At 49.0% G+C, this 26,415-nt stretch overlaps 1 protein-coding gene across 1 annotated transcript in view; it reads left to right on the forward strand.

Moving 5' to 3' along the window:
* Positions 1-26,415, forward strand: part of LOC119107978 (gamma-aminobutyric acid type B receptor subunit 1) — a 97,687-nt gene that overhangs the window by 26,041 nt on the left and 45,231 nt on the right. The window contains exons 3-5 of the mRNA XM_037231566.1: positions 5,518-5,661; positions 14,116-14,286; positions 24,911-25,015. Coding sequence (XP_037087461.1) covers positions 5,518-5,661; positions 14,116-14,286; positions 24,911-25,015 — 420 coding nt within the window. The remainder of the gene's footprint in view (positions 1-5,517; positions 5,662-14,115; positions 14,287-24,910; positions 25,016-26,415) is intronic.

Raw genomic sequence — 26,415 nt, forward strand, 5'->3', positions numbered from 1 at the left:
GGTTACACATGCTCAAAACATAAGACGTCTGTTTATGGGCTGCTAGAATTATTTCAGTTTGGTGGTCGTTGTCTTGGCAACGGGACGCACAAATCACGCCACTGCCAAATGTACAAAACTACGACAAAGGTCACGTGACGGCTTTGAGAAACTGGTTCAATGTTGTAGTTTGTAAATCGAAAGTACACATTAATACTTGGCGTAAGATTGTACTTCCGCTTTGAGAAACTGGCTATTGGCGGGGGGTTTATGTTCGTATGCGTTCTAATCAGGTCCGCGACGTGTTATATTTCATCAGTAACAGTCTACCTGTCCTATAAATTGTGAACAAAGTCTGCCCAAAACCTTCAAAACACAGACTTCTCTCAATTATATTCGTTTTATACGGTTTAACGTTTCAAGCAGGCAAACAGCGCAATGCTTAATATGCTACAAAATGACCTATTTCGCGCGTCAAAATTTGTGTAGAGTATTCATTTCATTTCATGTGACATATATATATATATATATATATATATATATATATATATATATATATATATCAATTAATGAGTCATCACCAGCGTAAGCTCCTCACTTGCGGTGGTGCCGATGTGCGCAAACAACATTCCTGATCAGCTGTCCCTGCGAGCTGACGAGGGATCCCTGATAACATCGGTGACGTATAGCCTATATCGTGTTCACCTTCGCTGACGCTGGGCAAAGTGTCTGGTAGCGTCTCCTTGATCTGGATGACCATGAAGCTACACGCCAATGTAGTTTCGACGACAATTCGTTCGGGTTAGGTAGTAAGTGACTGGGTGGCAACTTACAAATTTTCTGCCGCTTATTTTGCTCGCTAGCTAAATTTTTCACAAGCACACATGTGCTACATTGGCTCAACCACGGAATACTGGGTTGTAGCTTATCAGAATATTTTCGCCCATATCCGACCTCTGTCTTTAATTGAGCTCAGAAAGGCCAATGCTTTGTTCAGTTGAGAGAATAAGCTAATGCTGCAGCTGAGTGAATATGTCGCCTAACCGTATGCGTGTGCATATGCGTGCCCTGCATAACCCTTTGTCTGTCGTAAATGCCATCGGGTACAAGCGTAGTTTCAACTACTGTGGTTTTTGCACTTGCAAGAACCATGGTAGTCTTCCGACCCCAAATATAAACGGTTTTGTTCTCGGAGTATCGGTTTTGCTTTTTCAAAAACATTACCAAATACCAACCGCTCGATCCATCGGCCTTTTAACGCAGAGGACATTTGTAATGCATAAATTTGCAATAACAAGATTATGTCCCGCTTTCGTGTCACCATAGCTGGCGCTAGACTGCCAGCCGTTTCATTGGAGGCGCTAGCAGCCGCAGCTCACCAACCGGTGCCGGAAGCAAGCGGCCGCCGGTCGGATGGCGGCTAATGGCCGGCGTTTCGTGACGCCCGCGTGATGTTGGCAGGCGGCGGGGGTCCGGAGCTGTGTCGCACCTCATCCGTCAGGGCGGCCGCGCTGCGTGCCAACGAGCCGGGCGGGCTGCACCGGCGGACTGGGTTCTTCCCCCACCCCTGACCTATAACCACGGCTGGGTGGGGCGGGGGGGGGGAGGGGGCGCCCCGGGACGTCGGCGGCGTGCCGGCCCCCCCCGGCCTGCACCGAGCCGACGGCCCGGTGCCGAGTCACGCTGGTGGTGATGACGCTGGTAATGATGACACAGAGCAAACCTGTCCTTAAAGCCCCCATATCGATATAGGAGACGGGAAGGAAAATTAACGCACTATGCTCTGCCCATTCGTTTGCGCCCAAGCGGCGCTCCTGGCACGTGATTAAGTGTGTGACGGGTCTGAGAGCGGTGGGCGCGTCTTTGGCTCTCCATTACCGCAGAACGGCTGCCAGCGGCCAAGGAGGTCGGCCGCATCCTGGGCGCAGTAAGCACCGAGCCGTACTGACGATTGGGCCGCGTCACGTGGTGGCTATGCTGACGCGCACCACTCATCACATCAGCCTCACTCCAAGCGGGCTAGGTCGCGCTGGCAACCTCTGCACACCATCGACCAACGACAATCACCAGCGGCTTCAGAGTGAAGGGTGGATCACGGCGCGTAACGGTGTGCGCCGGGGGATGGGGGGGGGGAGGGGTCGAAGACATGCTTGCGCGTAATGGCCACACTGCTAGATATGAACGTGGAGGAGGGGTTTGTAAGGGGCGCGAAAGATTAAGCTCCACTGTTATGTCATCGTCGGAGAACTAAGCAGCAAGTCTTGTGGTGCTTGGAAATATAACAGTCAATAGCACAGAAGCATGTTCTTCATCCACGTTGTGTTGGTTCCGGACAACCAATATCAACAAAAAGCGGCCGTGGGAAATACAGCTCTTCAGATTGCAGAAATCTGCGGATCACGGATATATCCTCCAATTGCATGTATGAGATTCGAAAGCTCGCAAAGTCGTGGGTAAGCACCGGACCGGATTTTAAAATCGCGCTCACTGCGGCTAGGCTTTTTGCAGAGCAAATCCCTGGGGGGGGGGGGGGGGGGGAGGGGTGAGCGTCAGTCTAATTCCGGGTAGCATGAAAGCAAACTGTGCAAACATCGCCGATCTTGCTGTCATGCTGAAAATTGCACGCAAAATTGTATGTTCCAGTTGTTGCTTCTTGTAAGAATCAGATCTTCTTCAGAAGCAGCTAGTAAGTCACATACGTAAGATAAGTCGCATACGTAAGATAGTAGTATTGGCCTTATTCTTCGGAAAAACCAGGAGAGTGGAGATATACTTAGGTTGATATTTCGGCAACACGCTTTTCTAGAAACAATAGCAGAAGTGCTATTCTATTCTTTTCATATTGTTTCGAGAAAGGCACGTTACCGAAATATCAACCTAACTGTGCCGCCATTCTCCTGCTTTTTCCGAGGAATAAGGCTAATACTATTGTCTTATCTATGATATAAAGTCACTAGAATCCCCAAAGGTCTAGGATGGAAAAAGCATGAGAGTACCTCTAAACTTCCTGGGAAAAAGCTCTCTCACCAATGCCATTTGTTCTGTCCGAACCTAAACTAGGCCTGGCTTCCGTAATACTATTCGATACATCCTTTAAAAAGTCACCTTCAGTGCCTCACCAGCTGTCACTTGTATCACAGAGTTCTGGGATCTCAAGGCGTTGCCCTACTTTGTGATTGGCTTAGCTGACGGTCGTACGATGTCGTACTCGCTTGTCATTGGTTCACTATCACATCATTTCTGTACCCTATGACCATGAATCATTTCCGAGGCGCATAGTATTAAAGCCGTGTCATTGGTGACATGTAGATTCATATTCTCTCCCTGGGATCAAAGACGCGAGACCGCTGTTGGTTGTGTGAGCGGACGCTGTGGTGTGAGTATTGGTGCGTGTGCGTGTTGTCTGTGGTGTGAGTTGTGTGTGTGTGTGTGTGTGTGTGTGTGTGTGTGTGTGTGTGTGTGTGTGTGTGTGTGCGTGTGTGTGTGTGTGTGTGTGTGTGTGTGTGCGTGTGCGTGTGCGTGTGCGTGTGTGTGTGTCATTGGGGCTTTACGACGCACTCAGCTGTTTGAGGCTATATGGCGTCGCCTGCCTCGCACCCTGGCAGGAAGGGCGGGCACCGCGGGGAATCGAATCCCGTACCTCTAGTTTCCCATACGCGCAGTAGTTAACGCAGACGCGTTAACCACTACACTACCGGCACCCTGTGGTGTGAGTTGGTGGTGCGTGTTGGTGTGTGTACCTGACTGCAAAACAGGAACTGTAGTTTGACAAGATCTATTTTTGTTGGACTCGCGGGAAGGGTTGGCACGAGCAAAGTCTACACGAGTACAACTATCACGCAAGCAGTCAGATATCTGCCACAGCAGGTTTAGACCCTGGACCGCAGAATGTGGCCGGTTAGAATGTGAAGGTTCACGGCATTTCCGCACTGGCTCATTGTTTAAATGAGGCTGTGATATAAGAGGCCGCCACAGAATTTACCATCTACCAACATGTGTGCTCGTGTATTTGTCGTCTTTTGCGTGTTGACCTGTGCGCAGGCTGAACAGAGGGCAATAAGAGCCTGATATTTGCACAGCGCGCATGTACGAGCTTGACGTACGGCCTAACGACTGGACGTGTGCATTGGTGGGCGCTTGGCGCTCATCGGAAGGTCCCTTTCTAAACCCACTGGGATACCATTAGCTGTCTACGTGATGGAAGGACATAAGCGGTAGCCAAGTCCCATTGTATTTAAAGTCTTAGTAAGCATGTCAAACAGATATGCTCTTTGTTGCGAGAGCAATGATAGCTCTTGAGATTCCCATTTGCAGGAGAACGCCGATTCACTTGAATAGCACCAATGCACGAAATTTTGGATTGCAGATCGAAGACGATCGTGGGTGGGGGAGTACATGGTTGAGTAGCTTACAAAGCAATACTGGACGCTATCAGAGATGCCGCGGCAGTGACTATTCGGCAAACTGTAAACTGTATACCAAGACAGGAACTTACCGCTACCGAAGAATTGCGGCGGTGTTGAGATAGTTAGGGATACAACGCCGGAGGTGGAGGCAACATGACTGGCTTGGCATTTCCATCATATAGAGAAGCCGTGGTGATAGCCAACCGCTACCCCAGCGGAAGCCGCTGGTTGAGCGTTACCAGGGTTGATTTGCGCGTCGTAGAATATAACGAAACGAGCGCCTTTAAACGCTAGCGCTCGTTTGCTTTGGCAGCACATTCCAAAACTTGTGATGAAGAATGCACTTCACAAATTTTGGGATGCTCCTGTTTCGTTTTTCGGAACCTCCTGAACCGCCCCTGCCATTCTAATGTGTTGCATTTTATTATGTAGTTTTGTATTGCACTATTGCATGTTGTAACATTGCGTCCCTTGTGTCCGAGGAAAATAACAGCTATTGCTGTAAACGCCAGGCGGTGTGCGTACCCGGGGCAAGGGGAGTATTGTAGTTGGAATATATTCTCAACTATAATAATCCCCTTAACATACTTACCAATCAGCGACGTGAACATCAAAGTTACACTTGCGGTGAAGTCGTGGGACACATATGGCGTAACGTGCTGGAACGCCGTCCAGAGATAAGGGTCCCAGTCCCGCTAGTTGGGCTAAATCTTCTGCACCATCTGGCGAACAATATCGTCAGTCTACAAAGCGAGCATACAGCTCTAGGGCATGGAAGCTGGAGTAGCTACATAACGGCGTATTTTCAGAGGCAGAGAAACGCGTTTGCGGAGGCGATCCTAAGATACTGCTGGCATTCTCCGCCGCAGGTGTCAGGGAATTAACGTTATGTCTTTATTGCAGATACCAGACAGATTCCGTCAGTTATCACCAAATTCAACTTTTGAGCGCACGCTTCAGGTCAAAATGTTCCGGAGCCTAGTCATGACCGTGCGAACCGCATGTCCTGCACAAATATATGACGCATGATTGACCAACAAGCAAGTAAAAATATCCGAACATGTTTCATGCTAACATTTCCGCACAGCACTGATAGGCTAAGTTAGCAGTGATACACTCTTCTTGATTTCAGTGCAGCCCCGGGGTCGGGGTGGATGCTTTCTTCCACGCGCTGCACACTCGCCAGTCAAGCAAGATGATCGCACTGCTAGGCACCGGCTGCTCAGAGGTGACCGAGCAGCTGGCCCAGATCGTGCCCTACTGGAACATACTGCAGGTCAGTAGCACGGCAGCCGAGGCGTCATGGTCTGGTGACGTCGTCGTACCTTGCACAACGTTGGTTGGAAGCCTACATTTCATTTGGGTTTGATCACCGCATGGCTTATGGAATGGCGGGATTTCAATGACGTCGTTGTGACGTCATGAATGCCAAAGTGACTTGAAATACTTTCCCTGATGTACATTTCCCCATTGTCGTGGGCGTGTAGCTCAGAACCTAGAGGAGCTTAGATCTGAAGAAGGCAGGATTGTGAACAGCACCAAAAGGTCTTCAGGGTGGATATTTCTGTTGAAAACCCATATCAATATGGAACACTTTCTTTAAGAAGAGTGTTTCACATGTGCATGGGGGTTTTTCTGGCTGTTCAGCTGAAAGTGCCATCTAGTTTAACCATCCCGTAGTTTGATGAAAAACTAGCAGCTAAATCCGTTTCGGCTTACTCTTTCCAATATTAGTTGGTGTCGGTAGCTAAGAAAGAAAAGATTCAAGAGAAATTGCCTGATTTCTGCCGTAAGCACACCAGATTGTGCCTCTGTGAATTGCGCCCCCTTCCACTAGATCAGCCCCAAATGTCCATTTACGGAGATTTTCGTGTGCCTACTCAACAGCTGAATGTGCTTCTAATAACACGCAATGTCTGCTTTCTTGTGCCCACTGAGGTAAACACATCATGTCGCAGCAGACATCGAACCCCGTGCTTGGTCTGGTCCGAAGAACATCGACGTTGATTGAAACAATTTAAACATTTCACAACGTTGGGCTAGAAATCCTGTACAACAAAGTTTTGTCCAGTGCTCCTTTCCAAGTACTTGTCAACCTGTGACTTCATAATCCTGCTGGTCTACTGGCACGTAAAAGTAATGCAATAAGCACACCAACACTGCGTAGGTCTACTCTTTCGCGCCATGTAACACTTGGGTAGTGTCATCACAGGACAGATACAAATGACGCAGCTCAAATAAACCATTGGTGGCTGAATGAAATGTCATAACGAAGAGCAATTTGTGCCACCATAAAGCTAATTGTCCTCTTTGTGTGGAAAGCCAGAACGTTACATCTTGCAAAATTAGTTCGAAAGACGCATCACTCACCTAAATAACTCCATGCCCGTGCTTTGATTTCGCACCCGTAACTACCCTTGAGTGTGTAAAACGAAACTTGCACGGCACCGATGTAAAGAAGATGATAAGCGTGCCGTCACACCGTGGGCGTCCCCACTGCCGACCCTGTCAGTCAGTCGAGCCCACCCCCCCCCCCCCCCCCCCCCCCGGTTCGAATCTTCTAGACGCGCTGACAGTCTACATCTGCAGGAGTAACGCCCCAATTGAGAGCGCCCCGACAGCGCAGCGCGCCAACTGCCAGCGCACCAGCGGCTGATGGCTGATGGCTGATGGCTGATGGCTGATGGCTGATGGCCGATGGCTGCGAACGGCCTTAGTGACATCCCCGGTCGCCGATGGCTGCAGAGCGCCAAACGCGGCGGTAGATGCCCAATGATCGCATTAATCCGCCCTTCGGACATGCGATTGTATTAGCAAGGGGCAGAGTGCTGGCCCCGGCAGACATCAAAGGCCGGCATCTCGCCTCGGGCCGTCCGACTGACCTCCGCTGACCTCCGCTGACCTCTGCCGGGCGCGAGGCGAGTGGTCGCCCCCTGAAGCTGGAGGCTCTTGGCGTTAACCAGCAGGGGGCGGTGTGCGCTCCCCGGTCGAACATGTCCAGCTGGATGATCCAAAGCAACTTCCCCTAAGTCATCCCTCACGCCGTGAGATACTCCATCTCATAAAAAACAGCCATACTGGAACGGGCAATAATAAAATTCATGAATTTCCGTGTCTTTCGACTAGCAAAGTGCCAAGGCGTATCATTCGTCACTCTGACGTCATTCACAACGCAAAAGACATAGCCTCTAGACAGGCCAGTATTCAGCTCGCTGAAAACGCAGTGCTACGTGGAGAAAAACGCCTGGATAATGTGTCAGCCTGAGAGCGCATTCCATCCGCGGGTTCGTTGCCCTGCGAGGAATTTGTGGACAAAGAGAGCCAACCCGGCGGACGTAATCATGAGCTTCAAAACAGCACGAATGTAGTCACCCGACGGAACTTTTTGGACGATGAAGGCTATAGGAGTCTTCCATGGTCACAACGTGTCGTCTCCAAAGTTAGCAAACAACAAGAAGCAATGCCGGACCGTCGACCACCCCCCCCCCCTCCCCCCCCCCCCTCTCCTCGCCGCTAGCGCTCAGGCAGCGATCAGCGAACAGGTTCTTCCGCTGAATCTACCAAGGGTGCCCGGTGGGATGACTTCATCCCAACGCAACAATGGAGAGGGTATCCAAAGGCAGAGAACATACCGATACAAAAGCGTGTAAGGGCGTGTAAAGCTCAGAACGCAAAAGTCCGGTCTCGGGCTGATGAGAATCAAAGTTGGTTTCAAATAGAAAGAAAGGAGAAAAGGTGTGCCATGGGGAAAGCCATCAATTGTCAGGCGGCAAAAGCGAAAGTAGGTGTCGAAGACTGTCTGAAAGTGACAAGAAAGCTAAATAGTTGCCCAGCTCACGCAATAAGATGTGCAGTATAATTTATGGAATATGGCTTAACGACTCTGCAGAGGGGCGGGAAAGGGTGGGGCGTATTCAGTTCCAAGCGTGCAAACCTCGGTCCTGCGTACCCTGCATGAATTCTAAAGGACACCTGGCACACATCTGCGACTTCTATCGTGACGATCAGGAGACGGCAAACTTGGGGATGGCGCGTCGGGCTCGTTTTGGCGATCCGTTTTCACACGCCGATCGAGTGGAAGTGCCCTGCCCATGTCCGGAAGGAACGCAAATGCAATGTGCATACAGCCACATGCGACTTTGGCAAGACAACCAAAACAGCTAAACGTCAGTAAGGCCTCAAAGGTTCAGTTTGGTGATCTTGTTGCCGCAGCGGCTAGATAATTTCGGATCACGCGGAATGACGTCGTCAGGCGCTGAACTGCGGCCGCGACTCCTGAGGCATACACGCGCAGCTGTGTGTCTCTTAACCGCGGCTGCGGCTCCTGAGGCCTACACACGCAGCTGTGTGTCCCTTAACTGCAGCTGCGGCTCCTGAGGCCTACACACGCAGCTGTGTGTCTCTTAACCGCGGCTGCGGCTCCTGAGGCCTACACACGCAGCTGTGTGTCCCTTAACTGCAGCTGCGGCTCCTGAGGCCTACACACGCAGCTGTGTGTCTCTTAACCGCGGCTGCGGCTCCTGAGGCCTACACACGCAGCTGTGTGTCCCTTAACTGCAGCTGCGGCTCCTGAGGCCTATACACGCAGCTGTGTGTCTCTTAACCGCGGCTGCGGCTCCTGAGGCCTACACACGCAGCTGTGTGTCCCTTAACTGCAGCTGCGGCTCCTGAGGCCTACACACGCAGCTGTGTGTCTCTTAACTGCAGCTGCGGCTCCTGAGGCCTACACACGCAGCTGTGTGTCTCTTAACTGCAGCTGCGGCTCCTGGGGCCTGCACACGCAGTTGTGTGTCTCTTAACTGCAGCTGCGGCTCCTGAGGCCTACACACGCAGCTGTGTGTCTCTTAACCACGGCTGCGGCTCCTGGGGCCTACACGGGCAGCTGTGTGTCTCTTAACCGCGGCTGCGGCTCCTGAGGCCTACACACGCAGCTGTGTGTCCCTTAACTGCAGCTGCGGCTCCTGAGGCCTACACACGCAGCTGTGTGTCTCTTAACTGCAGCTGCGGCTCCTGAGGCCTACACACGCAGCTGTGTGTCTCTTAACTGCAGCTGCGGCTCCTGGGGCCTGCACACGCAGTTGTGTGTCCCTTAACTGCAGCTGCGGCCCCTGGGGTCTGCACACGCAGCGCCTCTGGTGGATAGATTTACGGACTCAGCCGACCTTGATTTGTTGTTTGTTGGACGCAAATGGCGGCAGCGGCAAGAAAATAATCAAACGACTAAGGCAAACAGCACCCGTGCCCCGCCCCAGGACTTTGCTATTTCCTCCCTCTTGGTTCAGTGCTAGCAATCACAAAGCTGGCTTGAACTTTCGAGCCAGCCGGCTTTCGGCCTTTGCCAAAGCTGGGGACATTGCCGTTTGCCTGGTCTCCCTACACGGTCTTCACCATGTATTTTCCGCACATGCCTCAACTGTGCTCTCTCCAGCCTCCCCTATGTATTTTCCGCACATGTCTCAACTGTGCTCTCTCCAGCCTACCCTAAACTAACAGCTTTTTAAGAAGCCTTCCAAAACAGCTTTGAAATGCTGATAAGTAATACTTATTTGATAGCGATTGGAAGTTAATGTATAACTAAATGACAGTGGAATTCCATTCATTATTCACATTGCTTCCATTCACAGTCTCAAAATATTTTTCTTCAAAAATGGCGTCTCAATTGTGTCTTATGTTTCTCTGGCTGTGACGCATCTAAAGGGAGGGGAGTGGATACAATGGGCGACTGTCCACAACAAAGAAAAGTCATGCAAGAAAAACTATTATTTCCCCTGCAAAGTGCCACCCAAATGCTGGAATCAACTTTGTCAAAAGTGCATGTTTTCTTTTTTACGGACGCCTTTGTTTTCAAATGATTGTTTCATTTGTTTCAGCATTGGTCAATAATCCACACTGATTGGTCAGTGGTGCATAGTGATTAAATCCAAATTTGTAATCCGCAGTCTGTATCTAATAATCTGTTGTCCTGACTGAGACACGTTCGCGCTATGTTAAGCTTACTGCTGTGTCCGAGGTAGTTACTCTCGCACGTTACGCGAGTGTTTTAAGAGCCGCTTTTGCATTGGTGTTTGTAAGACACGTCTTATTATGTTGACACCTGCCTCCCTAGTCGCCCCAAATGCTTCCCGTGTCGTGAAACTTTTTTAAACCAAGTAAACTATGAACATGCAAGGATGCACTCAACGGATTTTGTTATTCTGTGATAGCTGAAATACCCATGCAAATCATTTTTATACACGAACTGAGAGCAAGGGCGCCTTTATTTTGCGGCATCTAAACTAAATGAATTATTATCATAATGCTGTACAGCAACCTCAAGCCAAAATTTTGGCATTTTACTTCGCATTCAAATCCGTCTCACCAACCCCAGCGCCATTTCAAACACAATTTTAAGATCACGATGATTCATCGAGGGGAACAGATTAAAGATCACTGACATGTCAGCTGTGTGAATCGGTTAATACTTCCTGAAGAGTTCAGACTGTAAAAATCATCAAAACCCCCGACACGATTCAAAGGGCGCCCTGCTGAAGAGGCGGACCCGATAGTCACTCCGCCGTCTCCGAGATGTGCATCCCCGCAAAGTGAGGACCGGACAGTCCTTCAGCCTTAGACATGGAAGGTCGGAACAGGCCCTGCGGTTGTAAATTAAATGATGTCCACAACTGTATGATTTATCGACGAGAACACGGTGCTCGGACAGGCCCCCCTTTTGCCCGGGGCCGGCTCAGCGGACAAGAGAACCAATTGCGGACAACCGAACTCACGACTTGTTGCTGAGAAAACCAATGGATTATGAAAGGTCGCAGCTTGATGCGTCATCAGATGTTCCGAAACCATCGGACCGCTTTGGTTTCAGAACGTGCGTCGCCCTCAGTTCCGAGGCAAGACATTTTGAGGAGAAACAAGCCAGACGGCCGAGGTATAGGCGGATGGGGGGTGGGTGGCTGGGGGGGGGGGGGGCTAGGTGAAGGATGGGGGCCGCAGTCATTATTCCAAGCCTTTGTAGAGAAGCAAGTATCAAGTTTGCAATAGATGCCTTTAGTTCGCTTTCTCCTGGTGCGCAATGCTATCTGCCCATTCGTCCGTACCACGCATTAAAAAGGAAACCCAGTTTCGCGCTATGTTAGTTCCCAGCATCGTTTTCGTTGGAAAGACAGAATTCTAGGGCTGGAGGCGGTTTGAACCGAACGGCTGGGAAATTACTTGCCTTTTCACTCAGCATCTTGCAGTATGGCTCAGTCCGAGGTACGTCCTGAGGCAAAAATTCTGAAACGACCTTCAGCGAAACTGCATCGGCAACACGCATAGCCAGAGACTTAATCAGGTTATTGCTGCTTCCCTCCCCCTCCCACACACGCACATACGCACGCACGCGCGCACGCACGCACGCACGCACGCACGTACATGAGACATGCGGTGTTGCTGTGGATGAAATGCCATTTGTTGCGCGGAAGTTATGTCGCCTGAGGCCGTCCGCGAGTCGGTGGCGCACTCCCGTGAGGCAAGTCCGTCAGTCATCTTCCTGTAGGAACGCCTGAAAAGGCTGGCGTGTCTCGATGACTTCCGAATTATCCCGCATATTAAAGGGTCCATCATGACAGTGCGCAGCGGCGCGGGAGATAGCGCCGAGACGTGCGGAGGAGCGGCCCGGTCCGTCTCGACACGACCAGCCGTCCTTCGCCTGATACACCGTTCTTCCCACCGCTTATAATATCGGGCACGCGGCGTGAGGGATGTGATGTGTCACTTTGGTGGAAGATGGATGATGCGTATAAGATTAGGCTGTTTTGACTACGATTTCATGCATCTGCTTTCTGATGGCAACAACATTTTGCATCCATTGGAGCTAGAATTAGCTCATGCATTTTACCATTAGGATTAACACACATGATAGTCACTAGGTCTGCGTTTATTACGTGACATATCCAGTTTTATTGTGACTGCCCCCCCCCCAAGTTATGAAATTAATCATGAAAACAAGCACTGCAGAGTTGGGAATGGCTGAGTAGCCTTTAGCCCGGCATCAAAACAGTGGAAGTCGGGTACGACAAGGTGTTTAGCTGTGTTGAATTATCCACTCGCTCAACAGCTGGAAATATGAGCCAACACGTTGAGAGACATTGTGGCGGTCCCTTTGCTGTGAGGAGAGAAAAAGCATCACTGCTTTTCTCAGCGTTGGCACACCTGTCATGTGAAGAAAACATGAATCATTTTTTCGTTCCATCTAAATCCTATGGTAATTTGGAGAACATCCACACAAAATGAATTCATGAGACACATGTATCAATGGAAATAAGTATTAGTTACTTACTTAGTTATAAGTATTAGTGGGTATATATATATATATATATATATATATATATATACATATATATATATATATATATAAGTACAAGTATAAGTATATATGGCCATGCCGGCATAAACAAAATCGACGAATTATCGTGTCGGCACCTGAAGATGTTTCTCTGCTTGCGGAATCTTTCATGTCAGCTTATTTCAGAACTGGAACGGCGTTTTTAACTGCCTCACGGTACTCAAAGTTTTACCATCACTTCTTTTGGGTCCCGTGCTGGCCAAACTGGAAATCGTTGTCTCGTTTTGCCGTGAAGAGCGTTTCCTATCATCGGGGAAACGGTGCCGGTGGTGGGCCATAACCTGACCGGTGAACTTGAGTTGCTGATTGTTCGCGGTCCGCCGTTTGTTAAAGTTTTGGAATCTCAGCAATTTCACTAGTCGCCACGCAGTCACCAGTGAAACAAACACTTCTTATAGAGTCAGAACTGTTGTTACTGCGGTTGACTTGTGTTTGTTGTGTTCTGAACATGTCTTTGTTGATGCCCGCAGTGTTATTAATCCTTGTAACTTTTCATCGCGTTATGACAGATGACCTGATTGAACGACATTTTCGTGAGCAGCATGAAATGACACGTAATTTTTTTGAGGCTGTGTTTGTATTGGTAAACGCCTAATGAAGCACATTGATTTGTCCTTAACGTTTGCTTCGCTGCCAGCAAGCCTCGTGACACTAGAGAGGAAATAAATTTGATGTTTTTACACAACACCTATTTCCTGGCAAGGACATTATCCCTAAAGCGCATTCTCAGTAAGCTGAAGCGAAGGGTTTTGTGGAACATCAAAGTGAATCACACTTCGTCGTCAGCTCGCACGTAACATGTCACTACGCACAAGCATATGTCTGCATCCAGTGTCGTTATAGGTGGTGGAAATGTTTTCTAGTTATTATTATGGCGTGGTCCAATTGGGAAGTTTTTTAATGACATTCCAGCAACGTTTTGCAGATAAGAGATTTGTAAGCAGGTTCTTCAGCATATTAGAATTTGTCCTAGAAGTCTTTCATTTTGTCAGCAAATTTTATGAGCGTTTGCTCCAATTGTGTTCGCGCTCTTGTCAATCATGAAAGGTTTTAGAAACTTTACTTTAAACCATAGTGTGCAGTTTCGGATGCATCGATTATGACACTTTGATTGGAAAATTGTGCCAGGTAGCTAGCCAAATTTTGGAAACTAGCAACTGCGCTCATGTTCTTACTTTTTAAGGTTCAAACTCGTATCCATATCCCATCCAAACTATTCCCAAACTTGGTACCCATTGCACGGATTCACCCTTATGGTTTGAGCACCCGCGGTTTCACCAGGCTAATGAAAGCCTCTAGTTCAATAGCCCGTGCCACCCCTCATGACCAGGTTGTTCATGTTTTTGCTGACAGATGTCGTTCGGCTCTTTCTCACCGGCGCTCAGCGACCGTACATCATTCCCTCTGTTCTTCCGCACGTCTCCGCCAGAGTCGGCCCACAACCCTGCACGACTGGCCTTCGTAGCGTACCACAAGTGGGACGCTGTCGCAACTCTCAGCCAAAACTCGGACGAACATACGCTGGTGAGTTCCTAAACGTTCGCCAACTTTTTGGTGCTGCGAACATGGTTTATCTCAGGTAAGACACGCGACCCACCTCAGCCATTAAACTTAAATGTTTCCATCACCCAGAGCGGACTTTAAGATGCACGTGCATAATAACGTGCTCAGAGACCTCTGTGTACTCAAGGTCTCTCATGGGGTGTTTTGGTTGCCTGGGCCACTTCTGCTCACTGTCGGCCTGGCTGACTTTTGAGGGGCTCGAAGTCGGCAGCGTTTCCCATCACTGCTCAGAGGCATCACTAGCCAGCCGGTGCCACTACGGGCACCAATGGGCACCTCTGATTGCTGAGGGGCCCTCCTGGCCATCTAAGTTCTCATCTGGTTACTCAGGACTTCTGACACGTTTGCCGGCCCGTTTGGTTCCCCAGTCCTTTAACAGTGCAATGGCTGCCTTCCAGACGCTCGGAATATTGCTAGCTACTCTAGGCGCTTTTGACCGCTCCTACTGCCCACGAGTCCTTCTGGCTGCTTGTGGGTCCTTCTGATTGATCGAAGGCCGCCCCGAGCGCTCAGCGGCCCTCTGGACGCGTAGTGGTCGAAATAAACGTGCAAGGCTTTCTTTTTGGCCCCCCTTTTAGATCCTGAACAGCCCGTATAGCCGATGATGGGCCCCATGGCCACCAAGGGGCCCTCCGGCCACTTGCATGCACCGAAAGCGGCTCAGGGGCCATTGGCTGCTCAGGGTATGGCCGGAGATCCCGTGGCGGCTAGGGATCCCACCACTAGGCCGCGGAACACCTCCTGGACCTCATGTTTCCATGTCTTGAACCTAGGGCTCCGAGGACTCCCAAACGAGGCTCAGGGAATCCAAAGAGGGGTCCGTTATGCTGTGTAGTTGCCCGGCAGGCCAATGTGGAAGCGGCGTCTTATGCAGAGGTGTGTTCACACCAAACCCCAGGAGTACACTGGTGCACCTCTCTGCGTCAAACACGCAACTTTCCACTTGGGAGTGAAGCGACCAATCGAGAATAAGCTACCGTAGTGCCCACTGGGCAACAGCCAATTGCATGACAGGGTCGGATTGGTCACTGAAGGGCCAGACGCCGCGGCGGTGGGTCACGCCCCGATCACGTGACACGGGTCACCGGGGCCCCGTTCTTGATGTGAAAATGCTGCCAGATGCTTCGCCTCTTCAGGTAACGACCTATGGCGTTTCACAGCTACGTCATCTACGTGATGGAAAGCTCTTCAAGTAAATACCAAAGGTGGTGGCTGGCAAAATCAGCTGTTTCCCAACAAACACATTTGACGCGCAGCAGATATAATATTGACGAATCGGGACAGTCAAATGCAAATATTTCAGAGGTGTCTTTTTTCACTACAGCCGCCTATACCATAACGACTCATCTTAACGAAAAATTGTAGCCGGTTTAAGGCAGATCATCGCCCTCGATTCAGAAAGATGTTACATTAACTGAGGCGTTGCGCGACTTATGTTGCAGGACAGATGATATGTATGCATATTGACTCGCGCGATTTATGTTGCAGGACCCAGAAAGTGACCAACACAGAGGTTCACATGCCAACATAGCGGTTCTGGCTCTGCCAAAGCGCCAACGTCGCGTAAACAGAACAGAACATTATGTACACGACGCGGTTCCAGGATATTGTGACTAAGATTTGAAATCGCAGTTTCCCATCTCGCGCTAAGTTTTTTTTTAATTTCCGGGTTAAGCTGGCTCATTACATCAAGTATGGCCAGCGCAGCAGCAACCGGAAGCGTCCGCTGGAAGGTGTGATGCCTGGGCTGCAATACCTTGCCGAGCCGGTGCCCCACCACTCCCTTGGCGACAAGTTTGGAACTTCAAAATCTGGGTCACACTAGTACCTGACAATATTTTGCAAACATATTACTACCGCGCGGTGACGCCATCGCGTGACCAGTAGGAGCGCGGCTGCATCAAACCGTCGCAGGCTTTGCAGCGTGTGCCAGGGTGTGGTTGGGGCTATCGACTGGTCCTTTATGTTCATGTATGCACCCAGCAAGGAGATAGCGGCTGCTCATAATAAGCATAACCATCGCAAAGCAGTACATCTACTGGCTGCTTGCGATCACCGCGGCGCACTCACTGGTGTACTTGAAGGGTTCCTGGGATCCGCCCACGATTTTCGCTTTTTTTTAGAAGGCCCCCTCCGCTGCGACCTCAGGTAGCATCGGCGGCAGCATCTCCCATCTAACGCACACCTCATCGAGGACAGAAGCTTCCCCTTTCCCGGAGATCATCGCCCCTTCCTGAGACAACGATCACCTCATCCTCACCCAGCGCCACTTCAACATGACCATACAAAAAACACGTGTCAAAATTGAACATGCTTTCAGCATGCCGAAAGCGAACTGCAGCAACTAAAACATTTATAAGTGAACAACATGGGCAATGTGGCTGAGGTCATCATTGCATTGATCATTGCACCATGCATCAATCGCTGCATTGTGCATCATGAGCACTGTGTAGGGGATGACGCGGCGCCTGCAGAGCCCCACGAGGCAGATTCCGTGGAATGGACCGACGTAAGTGCGCTGCTGATTTCGGTTCAATGCATTTGAGATAATGACAGTCCATAGCTTGATGTGTACAGAACAGATTACCTCAAAATTATGCATATGGCCTTTATCTTCAATAACAATGTTCAACTATGACAATTTTATACTTCTGTCTTGCACTTCCACATGCTTCAATACCACTAGCAATCAATCAATGCAATTCACTTCACATCCCGGCACCTATTAATAGGGTATGCTGAATTGCATACCGGTGCGTAATCTGTTCACATTAATTTTAGGCAATGTCACCGTGACAGACTGTTCAACATTGGAGTTCCAAAATTCCACCATCTCCATGTTGTTCACAATCTGTCAGGAATGTTGCAGGTCAGTGAAGAAGTGATATAGAAAAAAATGCAACCATACCGATAATACAATTTGCATGCCAATAACAGTCATGCTTACAGGTCGCACAACAGCAAGTTTGTACAGTGTAGCTATAATTATTAACAAGTTAACCTATTCCAACGCATGCCAATGCTGTCTGGTTAACCAGAATAACAAATCAGACCATGAAACAAACCAGCTTGCATTCGAGGCATGCTTTCATTTATTTAATGCAGTAGAACCTGGGCAAAGGGGCTACCTAGCAACTCATGTAGGTGTACATTTGTGATTCAATGATGAAGTAGGCAATGATGGCTGACACATTAGTGTACCTACTGCGCCTCGGCCAGTTATTCCGTGACCTTCAATCCCTGACGACATATCATTAAGGGAAAGCAAATTATGCTGACTAGTGCATTTTTCAGCCAACAGTTGAAACTACTGTTTGGCAATAGCGTAACTTATGAATAGCAGATCCAGCGTGCTCGAAGAAACCCTCCATATTCAACGCACCCCAGCCGCAAATGCGTCATGGGTGTTGCTATGCGTTGCTATGTAAATAACCACTAGCTACCGCACTTACTTTGCCTCTCGGCCAAGTAGGGACTGGACTTGGGCCGTGACGTCATAGGTAAGTCGGTAGCTACGTCATACATGAACTGGGCGTACTCGAAGTTCGGAATGGGCTTCCATGTGGTCATGAAGAACGGGGCCCGGAAGGCGGATGGGCTGGACCGCCAGGCCGGCCGGACGCGCCCACAGCACGGTGGGTCCAGGCTGCTCGATGCAACAGCTTCTTACGAGATGCGCAGCGCGAGAACAAAATAACTTATTAAACAAAAAGGCTAAAATAAGGTTTCGTCTTTAAAATGGACCTTGACATAGTACCATAGCCCCTCTAGCTGTTCGAAAGGCTCCGTCGGCTCCCCCTCTGACCACTCAGGGCTCTCAGGGCTCAGGGCTCAGGGCTCAGAGCTCTCGGGGCTCAGGGCTCAGGGCTCAGGACTCTCAGGGCTCAGGGCTCAGGGCTCAGGGCTCAGGACTCTCAGGGCTCAGGGCTCAGGACTCAGGGCTCAGGGCTCAAGGCTCAGAGCTCTCGGGGCTCAGGGCTCAGGGCTCAGGACTCAGGACTCAGGGCTCAGGGCTCAAGGCTCAGAGCTCTCGGGGCTCAGGGCTCAGGGCTCAGGGCTCAGGACTCTCAGGGCTCAGGGCTCAGGACTCAGGGCTCAGGGCTCAGGGCTCAGGGCTCAGGGCTCAGGGCTCAGGGCTCAGGGCTCAGGGCTCAGGGCTCAGGACTCAGGGCTCAGGACTCAGGGCTCAGGACTCAGGGCTCAGGGCTCAGGACTCAGGGCTCAGGACTCAGGGCTCAGGGCTCAGGGCTCAGGGCTCAGGACTCAGGGCTCAGGGCTCAGGGCTCAGGACTCAGGGCTCAGGACTCAGGGCTCAGGACTCAGGGCTCAGGACTCAGGGCTCAGGGCTCAGGGCTCAGGGCTCAGGGCTCAGGACTCTCAGGGCTCAGGGCTCAGGACTCAGGGCTCAGGGCTCAAGGCTCAGAGCTCTCGGGGCTCAGGGCTCAGGGCTCAGGACTCAGGACTCAGGGCTCAGAGCTCTCAGGGCTCAGGACTCAGGCCTCAGGACTCTCAGGGCTCAGGGCTCAGGGCTCAGGGCTCAGGGCTCTCAAGGCTCAGGGCTCAGGGCTCGGGCCGTCAGGTATCTGCGAAACGGCATAGACTTGCCTCGTGCCTTTAGGTCCAATTTAACCCTGGCTGAAATACATGACGACTACAAGACTGGTGCCCTGCATCGACCAGGAGAATCTAGGCACGGTCACACGGAACACTGAGGTGCCACTTGCCGTTTGGAAATGCTAATGATACCCTTAGGCGGCCCAACTCTGGTCTGAATAGCTTGAAGTTGGTCTCGAATGTTGCTTTTCAAAACAGTGCCGCTGATAATCACGTCTTTATTCAAATTTCCGCGCACCCTCGGCGCGGATTTTTTGTGATTTCCTGTGGGTTCTGTTAGAAAGATTAATGCACCCGTAGACGATTTAATTCCAGTCTGAGTAGCATAGTGATGAGAGAAATACAAAGGAGAGAAACAACAGGTACTCAGTTTGTTTTGACCACAAAGAGGCGCGACAAAAAAGGTGGGTCCCAAGAACATTACAGATGTGTTACGCCGATAGGAGGGGAGGGGGGGGGGGGGAAGCAAAGTTTTGAAACCTAGAAACACACGTCGGCCGTTTGTTCAAAGGGCGACATGCACTCAACTAAAACAAAAATGCGCGTCTGCGGAGTGTCAACGTGAACAACGAAATTCGAGTTAAAGGTCCGCATGAAAACCGTGATGGAGTGGGATCGGGCCGGTGGGTATTCATTTGTGGCAAATTGGTGTAAACACGTATCAGATAATTGCTGCAGCATTGGCGAATGCTTAAGGTTATGCCAAAATGCTGTAACCCCAGATCGTCGAAGTGGGTGGCATGCTTCAAAGTTTCACCATGTGTGTATGCTAGTTTTTCACCAAAAGCTCCATGTCTTTTGAAAAAATTGACATCAGTGAACGTGTCTTGATGAAATGCCACCGAGGCGTCATTACAGATGTTTTACAGTGTGCGTCCTGAAATTGGGAGTGTGGGGCCTTTTCTGCTGAACTGGGCCCCAATGGCCCGGAGTCCCTGGATCCTGAACTCATCCCACCCTTCATTTTCCGGCACCGATCTTTAGCTGCAGCTGTTATCTGTTCAGCCAGCCGCAACATGACAAAGCTCAAATATAACCCGTCTAATGTCTCAGCGGTACGAATTTATTCTGAAAAACTTTCAGACATTTTCTCACGACGCTCGCTCTCACGCGGTCGCCACCCGCCTCCTGATGTCCCGCCGCCTGCGCCTGGTGTCCCACCATCTACATCTGCAGTGGCCGATGCCGTTCAATTTGCGGAAACTTTGACCCCGGTCACAGCTATTTTGCTCCTAAGATTGCTCGTGAACAGGCTAGTAATGTATGTAATTTGTTTCGCACGTCAATTCTGTAAAGGGATGGATGTTTTCAGGCAAACGTGGCCCGGCCTTTTCTTAATTGTGACCCCATTTGGATCCACTCTTCTCGACGCTCATGAAAACTCTCACCCTTTTCAGGCAAGGGGTACGGTATCGTTCCCAAACGAGAGCTGAAGGGACATTCGGTCCCAGCGCAGGATGTATACCGGCTGCCATTCCGGCGACGCCGGGGGAGGGTTCGTTGATCGTTTCGGGGGCCCTTACAGACATCCATCATACATTTGTCCCTTCCCTGATGCGGGAGGCCCTCTGACCCGGGCAGTCCGCCCCAACCGATAAAGGAGCTCTTCTTGATGTAGCAAGAACCCTTACCGCCATCAGCGGTCCAAAAATTGGCGTAGAGACTTGCAGTAGTGTGATTTGCTATGCAGGATGTGTAGGTTGCAGTATGTGATGTTAATGGTTTGCTTTGTGTGGTTATGGGATTATCAGTTTTTGCCATACCGAAACGGTGGTGAACATTTTCCACAATGAGAGATATTTCGTTTGCATGATCACGTTCACTTTCTGTTTTCAAGTGTGTCAGTTGCTCCACGAATCTTGCGAATCCCGCCAGCCTAAGAACACCCCTAGTTTATGCTTGAAGCGTGCGTAGCATAACGTAAACGTAATTTTGGTAGTTTCCGTATGGGACTGCGAAAGGAACTGTTTGTCAGAGATGGGGACGATATAGTGGCCCCTGGGGGCGGACGGCTTCATCCACGAAACCGAATGGATGCGGCGCACGCACAGACGTGTTTTAGGGTTGATATTCGCTGCCAGCTGAATAACAGCTCATTTTGGCGTCGCGACGAGCACGCAACGTCACTATAATTTGCTTTGTTACCGGTTTATGGGCTGGATGTCAAGCCATAATTGCATTATGGATGATGAGAGGCCAGATGGTGATGTTGATTAAGACACCGTAGGTAAGTAATAAGTAAGCGCATCAATTATGCTAATGATCACCGTGAGCCACCGCTCCGCATCGCCGTACGTGGCCAATACCTCTAGCAGCGTATTTTTCATCAGCATCATTTGCGCTCCACGCCAAGCGCACCCATGGTGCCCGTTTAAGTCAACTCGCCTTGACTTTGTTCTCCACTGATGAAGTCTGTAGTCAGCGTTATATACGCTTTTATTTTGTGTACATACATTTTTATGTCGTTGCTTGAGCATCATTGGGTCGCTACATCGCGGCTTTCATCGCTCTTTTGCGTAATTCATTTGCAGCCACATAGCAAAGATATATTTTGACAAGCAATTCATTAAGTTATTTTTACTCGAAGGGAGTCTTCCACATTTACGTGTTTAAACTGAGATTGCCACTTTCAAGATAATTATCCGCATCTCGCAATTATCTGTTTTGGACTTCAAATTCTCGCGTTTCTGAGAAAGAAGCTTGCAAACTTGTGCAAAGCACTTTGCGCCGCCCAATTTGACGTCACCCAGCGATGTATGACGACAGAGAAGCGCCACACTAATTCCGCCTCCTCAATAATCGCATTGTGCCCAGAGTCAAGCCAAATATGGCTTTTGAGATATTCGTGTCTGGAGGACGTCAGCACGGATAGTCGCATGAACGGACCGCAGTTGGCTTTCAACCAGCTTAAACGTGAAATGCACATTTCGAAAATGAACTGTGCTTTTGTACACAGTACAGGGATTCGGGAAGTGCTTCCTGCCATTTCCGACATGAGACTGGAAATTGGATGACTTAAAGGGAATTACCCACATTTGTATGGGGTTTTGAGCTGAAATGGTTATCTTGAAGATAATTCGTTACAGTTCATAGCCCTGGCCTTTCTAAGGCCGAAACCCTTCTAGATTGTGAACTACGCGCTCGCGGAGATGTGCAGACTATTTCGGAGAGAGTATTGCAAGGTCACCAAGGCATCCATAACGCCACAACAACGTCAGTCCAATCTTGTCATTGCATTTGTCATGCGGCGTTCAAGTGCAAGGAGTACATGTGCTCAAGCCGTTCAGATCCGGTGTCTGCGAGCACGATATCCATATATGGTGAACGTCAATTGGCTCTCAATCATTGCTGAGCAGCCTTTGCAAATTGCAAGCACAAGTCACGTTTTATGCCACATGATATAAGAAGTAAGACATTATTACTGGCTACTAAGGTGCTAAGACTTGTGATAGCATAACTCCAGAGTAGCGCCATAACACCGAGTATGTGAATACAAGTAACTTTTTAAACTCACGGACAAATATGCAGGAACATTACGAGAAAGGGCCGCGTGTCGATCACGTTTTCGCACAAAACGTGACCGACACTTGGCCGCTACATAAGATGAGAAGTCGAACATGGTTGCTAATAGAATAACTCAAGAATGGCACCATAACCAAGTATGTGAAGTGCCTGGATGGCGATTTCGCACGGATAGTTTGGCAGCACCTGATCGTTATACAAACGTTACTCGACGCAATCAGGCAACGACGCATTGAGGAGCTCGTCGACTTAAATGGAGAAAGGGTTTTGCTTTTGAACAATCGTTGCATTCAAAAGTGCACCAATAGTTAAAGCGAGTTTTTTGTGTCATATCTGATGTTTGTCTCAATAGGTTCAAATAAGGTGCATTCCCTTTACGCGGAAGAAACCAGGGCACATTTTGGCAGAAGTCTTTAGGTCGGAGTTGAATCGCTCACATCACTGCTTCTTGAAAAGTTCCACAATATCTGATCGTCTATCATTCCTTTATCACCATTGAGGCTGCTCCAAAACCTAAAACAACAAAATGGAAGCAGCACGGACATGTTCTTATTCATGCTAATTGCATAACAAGGACACGATTTGATCACATTCAGCATACATATTACCTTGACCTTCCTCATCTCTGACCGGTGCAAAAATATTGCAGTTTGATGGTGCGCTTTTGTGTGTGTGATACCGGGTAATTAACAAAGCATTTAAGTATTTAAATAACAAAGTTACACAAAGCGATTCACTCAGAAGCTTAGAAAGGATGTTCCACGTTGGAAGTTATTGAGGTCAGCATCATATATAATGGATAAAGCTCAATGGCAACTATTGACATGCTGTTAAAAGAAATTTTACACATGCATTCGAAAGCCAGCACCACATATGAGGAAATAAGCTCACCTATAGCTATTGGTATGCATGTATGTAGAAAAGACCGCTCAACCCGACACGATATGTCTTAGGAATGGAAAAAAAAACAACAATGGATGCTGCCACTTGCCCCCAACACACTTAAGGTCTTCTTTGCTAAAAAAACAAAAAAAAAACACAAGTTCTGGAAAAATCACTGTCTGTGAATCTGCTCATTCCCGCCTACTTTAATTAACATCAATGGATCTGTTATAGCGTTTAGCCTTCGGCATTGCTACCAAGGCATCGCGAACAAACATTTTGGCATGTGTTGGTCACAATAAGCAGGACTACTGTCCGATGTATTTTGTATGGCGCAACTTGGGCCCTTCCATGGGCCAACTTTTGGCTTAACTCACAGCGTCTTATGTTCGAGACTTGTCTCAAAACCGGTCCTACAACCGGGCTTGGTCCCAAAGCTGAACAGTTTTGACCACCATCAGCGTGCTGTAGTTGGCGCATTCATCTACACCATGAAGTTGGTTTCATGTCTTCACCTACTCTGATCGCTGAAGTATGGCACAAGCTCTAAACCCATCCAAATTGGATGGATTTCATGGGTCCGAATGGTTTGCGCACGGGAACGGCTGACCCTCTGCACACACCAACTCACATTTTTGTCTGCACCATTGTTCGTTTTTTCCTCCCTCAGATATATTGGTGTCGTTTTGTTGCGCGCTGGCTCATCCAAACCTAGATCTGATTTGAACCTGTGGTCTTAAGCTTTTTGTTTTTTTTTAGAATTGTTTTCTTACGCCATGTTAGACGGGAGGGGGGGGGGAGGAATTCCAAGAGATGTAGCAATGTGGCATGCAAAATCCGTCTCATCAGACGGCTTACATGCCAATGCCTCACAATTTACGCAGCACAACTGGGGCATTTCACAACTCCATGAAGGCGTTACACTCTAAAGTCTTCAAAATCTTACAAGTACGCTTGAGATAGTCTCATGCCGCAAAGATGCTTGTGCGAATCATATCCTTCTCCGAGCGGCCAAAAAGTTGTAGCCTCGGGCGTTTTGGAGGGGTCACGCCGCAGGCCTGTCTTTGACGATTTAAAAGTTATCGCCAGATGATCCGAATCGATAAAAGTTTGACGTTAGTGAACTGATAAAAATGTAACGGAAATTACGGTGCTTTTAAAATTCCCATTTCGCTTGATGGTGATGGGGACGGTAACTCCGTATGTCTCGGTACTGGATGGAGATGCTGAGATGCGATAAACAACATTCGATTGAATGGGCGGTTTCAAGGAATAAACTGTCACAATGCTTGTGGTCTAGTCAAGTTTATTTGAGGTCGGTTTGTTGATAGATGTATTACGGTTATGGTTCACGCGCTTAGGGTGCATAGAAGTTCACGCGATATGGTGTCGAATTAATCAAAATGCACGCTGTTGTAAGCATTACAAACATTGTGGTGCATCACTGAGATAGTACCACGAGCCAGTTGATCAAGGTGGTGGAAGTCCAAGAGAAGCGCATTTTTATGAAAATTGCTCTGTCCGCACCAAAGAACGTTCCCCTTATTACCTGATGTACCGCTTCCAGGCGATCAACGACTTGGTCACCGAACTGGAAAACAATAACATCACGTTGCTGGCAACAGCGACATTCGACATCAACGACTACCAAGAACAGCTGCAAACACTCAAGGTGATGTGCACTCATTCTGTATCCTCCATTGTCGCTTGGATGTCTGTGTTTGAGAATATACGCTGAGCTTGTCACGGTATAGATATTCAGAAAACGTTCGCTCACTTGCTCTTTTCTTTTCATTTCTGGCGCTTGCTTCCTCACTTATCGTCAGCTTTGCTTCGTTAAGCCCTTGCATGGCAGCATCTCGCTGCAAACCTGAGATCAATGTAGCACAATGTCCGTGCGCTCGAAACGTGTGGAAAAGTGCTAGCAAAGTGTTTAGGAAAATTTTACCCCCATTTAATCGTGCTAGAGGGCCTCCTCCTGACGTTGATCATGGTCTGCGCCAAGAAATTCCACGACTATGATCTACACCTGTTTATTGCAGACGCATCCAAAGCAAAGCACCCCAACGCAATTCCCAGCAGCCCTGATCCCAGTTCTTCTACACAGTGTTCTCCATACCTGCGCATCGAGGGCAAATCACGCCCTGAACTTGATGGCACCGCAGTGGGGTCATAAATTATGACGTTGGTAATCTTTTGCTCTGAGATATGGACTGGTTGTGGCGACGACTTGGTGACTGTCGATAGGCTCATCGCTCCATAATCGACTGTGACAGGCCTTTTGGGCAATGAGTGGTCGCTCTCTCCAACGTGTGATCAGGGAATGATTTTATTCGAAGTGGACCGATGCGACACATCTGGACCTCTTGAACTCACAGTTTCCTCATTATCCCCACTTATCCCGTTTGCTCGTTCTTGAAGTCTCGCGACAGAGGCTCTCTCCCTTTGAGAAATATATTTACGAGTGGTTTTCCATTAGGAATGACGCCCTATCACGTCTCTCTCTCTCTCTCTCCCTCTCTCTCTCTCTCTTTCTCTCTCTCTCTCTTTCTCTCTTTCTCTCTCCCCTTTCTCTCTATATCTCTCTTTTCGTCCCTATTTCTGTTTCTCTTTCCAATTAGTTAGTTATATCGGCATGCTCTTCTTACGTGTGTTGCCTGCAAATCTATTTCTGCCTTGTCTCTTATTTTTGCCTTGCCTCATCTTTCATGAGAGGTTCTTACTTTTAACATTCTCTTAAGAGAGTACTCTCCAGATCACCGGCATGTTCTCCGTTGACGATTTACTCTACAAAGTTGAGATCTCATGGCACGTTGCATCATGTCCAAGGGCCTCCAGTTTTGTTATGGACCAATCTTTCCCCGAAACTGACATGCGTTTATTGACCTATATTGCCTTTGGTAGCCTGAAGTCCGCTCATAGATTGCCTTGAGGGACAGATCTTGTCAACATTTTTAGTTTTTTTGTCTTCAGGACAAATATTTAATTTTATAACCGACGCCGGGATTAGCTTCCCCTCCTGCAGCGGGCTAGTTTCGCCAAAAATACCACGTCTGGGGACAGACGCATGGG

Source organism: Pollicipes pollicipes, unplaced genomic scaffold, assembly GCF_011947565.3.
Source record: "Pollicipes pollicipes isolate AB1234 unplaced genomic scaffold, Ppol_2.1 Scaffold_6686;HRSCAF=7923_pilon_pilon_pilon, whole genome shotgun sequence".
Taxonomy (NCBI): Eukaryota; Metazoa; Arthropoda; class Thecostraca; order Pollicipedomorpha; family Pollicipedidae; genus Pollicipes; species Pollicipes pollicipes.